This window comes from Mizuhopecten yessoensis, unplaced genomic scaffold, assembly GCF_002113885.1.
Source record: "Mizuhopecten yessoensis strain PY_sf001 unplaced genomic scaffold, ASM211388v2 scaffold10697, whole genome shotgun sequence".
NCBI lineage: Eukaryota > Metazoa > Mollusca > Bivalvia > Pectinida > Pectinidae > Mizuhopecten > Mizuhopecten yessoensis.
In genome coordinates, this window is record NW_018408676.1 from 412,257 (window position 1) to 417,164 (window position 4,908).

At 37.7% G+C, this 4,908-nt stretch overlaps 1 protein-coding gene across 1 annotated transcript in view; it reads right to left on the reverse strand.

Annotated features, from left to right (window-relative positions):
- LOC110461875 (equilibrative nucleoside transporter 3-like) overlaps nucleotides 1-4,908 on the reverse strand; it is a 123,472-nt gene that overhangs the window by 19,236 nt on the left and 99,328 nt on the right. Inside the window, exons 11-12 of the mRNA XM_021515594.1 lie at nucleotides 4,191-4,276; nucleotides 1,497-1,699 (exon numbers count right to left, since the gene is read on the reverse strand). Of these exons, the coding sequence (XP_021371269.1) occupies nucleotides 1,497-1,699; nucleotides 4,191-4,276 (289 nt within the window). The remainder of the gene's footprint in view (nucleotides 1-1,496; nucleotides 1,700-4,190; nucleotides 4,277-4,908) is intronic.

Below are 4,908 nucleotides of genomic sequence, written 5' to 3' on the forward strand. Positions count from 1 at the left end.
CTGTGACATGACCTGGTTTGAAGTGACGTAACCCAAGCCGCCATGATGAGCCCTTCTCACTGATCGTAATTATGATCAATAAAAGGTATCTAATTATGTCTTTCACCAGGAGATATGCACCAGCTGTTATTAAACATCGAATTACTTATTAATTGATATGTTTTTGTAAGCAAGTAAATGTTTTATGTAAAATATTGCTAAAATGAATTGATGTATGCCGATATGCGCACACGTGTGTGTCATGTGTAATCAGATAATTCAAAGAAAACAAGCAACAAAATACACATTTTACGTAGTTTCTTCTTGGTTGTAAATATCATTTTACATCAATGAAAAAAAAATCAAAAAATATATTTAAAAAAAATATATTCGGAGATCGATTTTCGGAGCATGAACATCGTTTTTTTTCCAGATTTTTTGGGTGCGCAAAATATTCGAGTAGAAGCTTTTTTCCCAATTTTCAGCCTCAATAAGTACCTGCGCAAATTACACAGGTGCGCAAATTACATGGGTTTTTACGGTAATTTAAATGTTTATACATATTTTACTAAATGTGACCTTGAAAGTGGTTCAAGGTCATTCAAATGAAAAAAGCTTGATAGCCCTTCATTTAAGCACGCTACTAACCACATATCAACATTCTAGGCCTTATGGTTTTTCAGAATAGGTCGTTTAAAGTTTTAAAAATATTTAACCCCTGTGACCTTGAATATGAGTGAAGGTCATTCATTTAAACAAGCCCTTTATCCTTGAATGCTACTGGCGTGATATCATCATCCTTAGCCTTTCAGTTATTCAGAAAAAGTCGTTTAAAGATTTTAACATAGTTGACCCATGTTACCTTGAATATAAGTCAAGGTTATTCATTTGAGCAGACTTGGTAGCCCTTCAAATAAGCAAGCTAATGGACAAATATCAACATTCTGGGCCTCATGGTTATTCAGAAGAAGTCGTTAAAAAGATTTTAAACATATTTGACCCCTGTGACCTTGAATATGGGTCAAGGTCATTCATTTGAACAAGCTTGGTAGCCCTTCAACCCATCATGCTACAGGCCCAATTTCAGTACCCTGGGCCTTTTGGTTATTGAGAAGTAGTTTGAACATTTTAAGACATTTGACCCTGTGACTTTGAAAGTGGGTCAAGGTCATTCATTACAACAAACTTGGTAGCCCTTCATCCTAGCATGCTACAGGCCCAATATCAGTACCCTGTGCCTTTTGGTTATTGAGAAGAAGTTGTTGGAATATTTTAAGACATTTGACCCCTGTGACCTTGAAAGTGGTTCAAGGTCATTCATTTGAACAAACTTGGTAGCCCTTCATCCCAGCATGCTACTGGCTAAATTTTATCATCAGCCTGAGCCTCTTGGTTATTTAGAAGAAGTTGTTTTAAGTAAAAAGTTGACGCCAGATGGACGCCGGACGGACGCCGGACACCGCACCATGCCAGGTGAGCTAATAAGTGCACGTGGGTTCCACTGTATTTCTACTCACTTTGGTCCATACATCATACAGAGGGTACACAGATAGCCATTGGTCAGTCCAAGCAGCAGTATAAACACGATGGGATACACATCACTGGTAAAAACAACAGGTAGATGGGCACGTGGCTGAGCATTACACAACATAAGGAGAGGAATAAATGCCACACGCACTAAAGATACCACCAACAGCAATCTTGACTGGGAAATCTTAGGCTGAAATAACAAAGCAATAAATATACAAACATAAGAATGTCATCACTCATGAGGAAATAAATATGTGATGTATCATTGATGTCCTTGGTGAAAATTTTTGCATGACTCTGAGAATGGCCTATTTTGCATTTGATTATACAATGAGATGAGAAATCTATCTGGACAGTTGATAGGTTTACATCAATATAACAGCGTTTTTGGCAAGTAGTTTCCTTAATAGTTACAAACATTGTAAAGATAAAATAGTACAAGAGGCCCAAGGGCCTTAGCGGTCACCTGAGTTATATCATAGGTACTGGTAGCTTTATTTTTTGTTTATATGTGATGTGAAAATCAGCATGTAAACTAAGTGAAATACAATATTTGTCATGTCATCAAAGGATAAGAATTTGAAAATATTGGTAAATGTTCCCTTTGGGGCCCCGCCCTAGCCCCTGGGGATCGGGCAGGAATCCTAATTTTACAATGTAATACCCTCATTCACCAAAGATGATTCTGACTAAGTTTGAGAATTTTTCTGCTGAAAATGGATAAAATATACCCAAAAGTGTTATTTCCCTATATAAACTGTAGTTAACTTTACCCCCTCCCCAAGGGAGAACGTATAGCTCGGGGGTCCTGAAATTTACAATTTAAATAAAGCCCTTGATGATCTTTCTTTTTATGCAATGAAATTGAATGTAGTACCTGGGAGTCTGGAGAAGAATATTTTTGAAATATTGGTTAATTTTCCCTTTGGGGCGCCCTGGCCCCTAGGGTTGGGGTAGGAATCTCAATTTTACAATTTGAAACCATCTTCCTCTAAGGATAATTCTCACCAAGTAAAAATAATTTCCTACAGAAAGTTGTCAAAATATACCCAAAAGTGTTATTTCCCTATATAAACTATAGTAAACTTTACCCCCTCCCCAAGGGAGAACGGATAGCTCGGGGGTCCTGAAATTTACAATTTAAGTAAAGCCCCTGAAGATCTTTCTTTTCATGCAGAGAAAATGAATGTAGTACCTCTGGGTCTGGAGAAGAAGATTTTTGAAATATTTGATTAATTTTCCCTTTGGGGCCCCGCCCTGGCCCCAGGGGTTGGGGTAGGAATCCCAATTTTACAATTTTGTAGCCTCATCTACCAAGGATGATTCTGACCTAGTTTGAAAAGAATCCATCCACTGGTTCTTGAGAAGAAGTTGAAAATGTAAAAAGTTTACGCACGACGGACGACGACGGACGGAAAGTGTGGTCTATACTCAAATGGAAAATATAAATGTTTTTATTTTTTTTAGCCCCGGGCCTCAATAGCTCTGTGGAGTCCTATACCAGTTTATTAAAGGAGTACAAAGATACAAGCTACAAGAAGGACTATCTATTCTGTTTGGGTTTTTAAGACACTTGGTTATGGCATTGGGATCTCCACTGTTTCCGTCTAGACCCAATTTGGTTCAAATCCCTCTATTTGTATTGAATGAGAAGATATTTATGAGCATAATTTCCCCAATTGGGCCCCCAAGGAGGAGGGGGGAACACACCCTCCATTTTTATAAAACTTAATTGTCTTCGCCTGCAGGTTCTCTGGACCAAAATTGGTTGAAATCTCTTCATTCATATCAAAGGAGAAAGATTTTAAAACAGTTTCCTTTATTTTCCCTATTGGGCCTTGCCCCTCTGCCCTAAGGGGGCCATACCCTCCTTTTATACAAAATCTATTCCAAATTTGTTTACAGATGATCTAACATAAATTTAGTGATAATCCCTCTATTCACACAGGAGTAAGCTTTCAAAATAGTACATCTGTTTCCACTATTGGGCCCTGGGGTAACAGCCTCATTTTATACAAAATTTAGTCCTCTTTCCATAAGGCTGCTCCAGATCACATTTGGTTTAAATCCATTGATTTGTACAGGAGGAGAAATATTTTTTCTCTGTTCCTCTCATTGGATCCCACCCTCTCCTCAGAGGGGCCAAATACTTTTTTTTATACAAAATTGAGTCCCCTTTGTCCCAAGGCTTCAGGACACATTTTGTTAATTGATAAGGAAGCAAAATATTTTAAAGCTTTACCTCTATTTTCCTTATTGGGTCTTGCCCCTCTACCTTAAGGAGAAACACACCCTTCCTTTACACAAAATTGAGTCCCCTTTGTCCAAAGATGCTCTAGAACAAATCTGGTCAAAATTCCTGCATTTTTTTAGAAGATTAACCTCTTTTTCCCCTATCACGCCCCACCCATCTGCCCCCGGGGGGGGGGCACACCCTCCATTTATACAAAATTGAGATCCCTTGGCCAAGGTTGCTCCCGACTAAATTTGGACAAAATCCACTGAGCCCTTTAGAACTGGTTTTGTTTAACAGGAAAAAGTTGTTGGACAACAGATGGCCCTTTGGGCCTGGTGAGCTGGACTCCAACCATTCGTTTTATAAAGACTTCAATATTACTTGTGTTTTATATAAAAACTCCCAAATTGTTAAACAACGGGTTACACACAATGACACTACTCACCCACTGGAACTGGCCACTAACAATCCGTCCGGCATAATCTCCCAAATTAAACAACAGGAAACACACAATGACGGTGAAGTATTTCCCTGAAAAAGAAAATCAAAGAACTGAAAACGAAGGTGACAGAGGGAATAAGATAAATATGGCCATTTTTGGAATGGGAAACAAAATAAAGACAAAGTGCCAATTGAATTTGAGAGTTAACGGAATGGTAAAAGTGTTCAAAGAATTTAGTTGAGGTTATTGCTTGGGTAGAGATATTAACTGAAATACTACGATTTTGAAGAAAACTTATTTGAAACTTTATGCAATAGGGCTTTTACTAAATCACACATTTTATTTCAACTGGAAGTTGTGTGAAGTGACGACCTACTCAAGACAAAGAATCCAAAGGGAATATATGGGTTTTTTGGTAGAGGAATATGAAGTTGTAGAAGTGATATTTCATTCTACCAAGGTTTTAAATTATACCTTACATTTAGGTCGATTTGAGACCAGGGTAATACAGTTTATTGACCGTTTGTTTAGGGTTTTCATTCTATTTATGTACATCTTACCAATAGGTGGCTTATGTATCACTGTTTGAAGTGATGACAAAAGCTTGCTTGTTATTTATGTTAAAAATAAATTGTTAACAACTATTGTCCTTATTAAACAAGAGTACCGCGGTGCTGAACAATATACGCCCGTTGAATACCATATAGTGTTATATACTTTC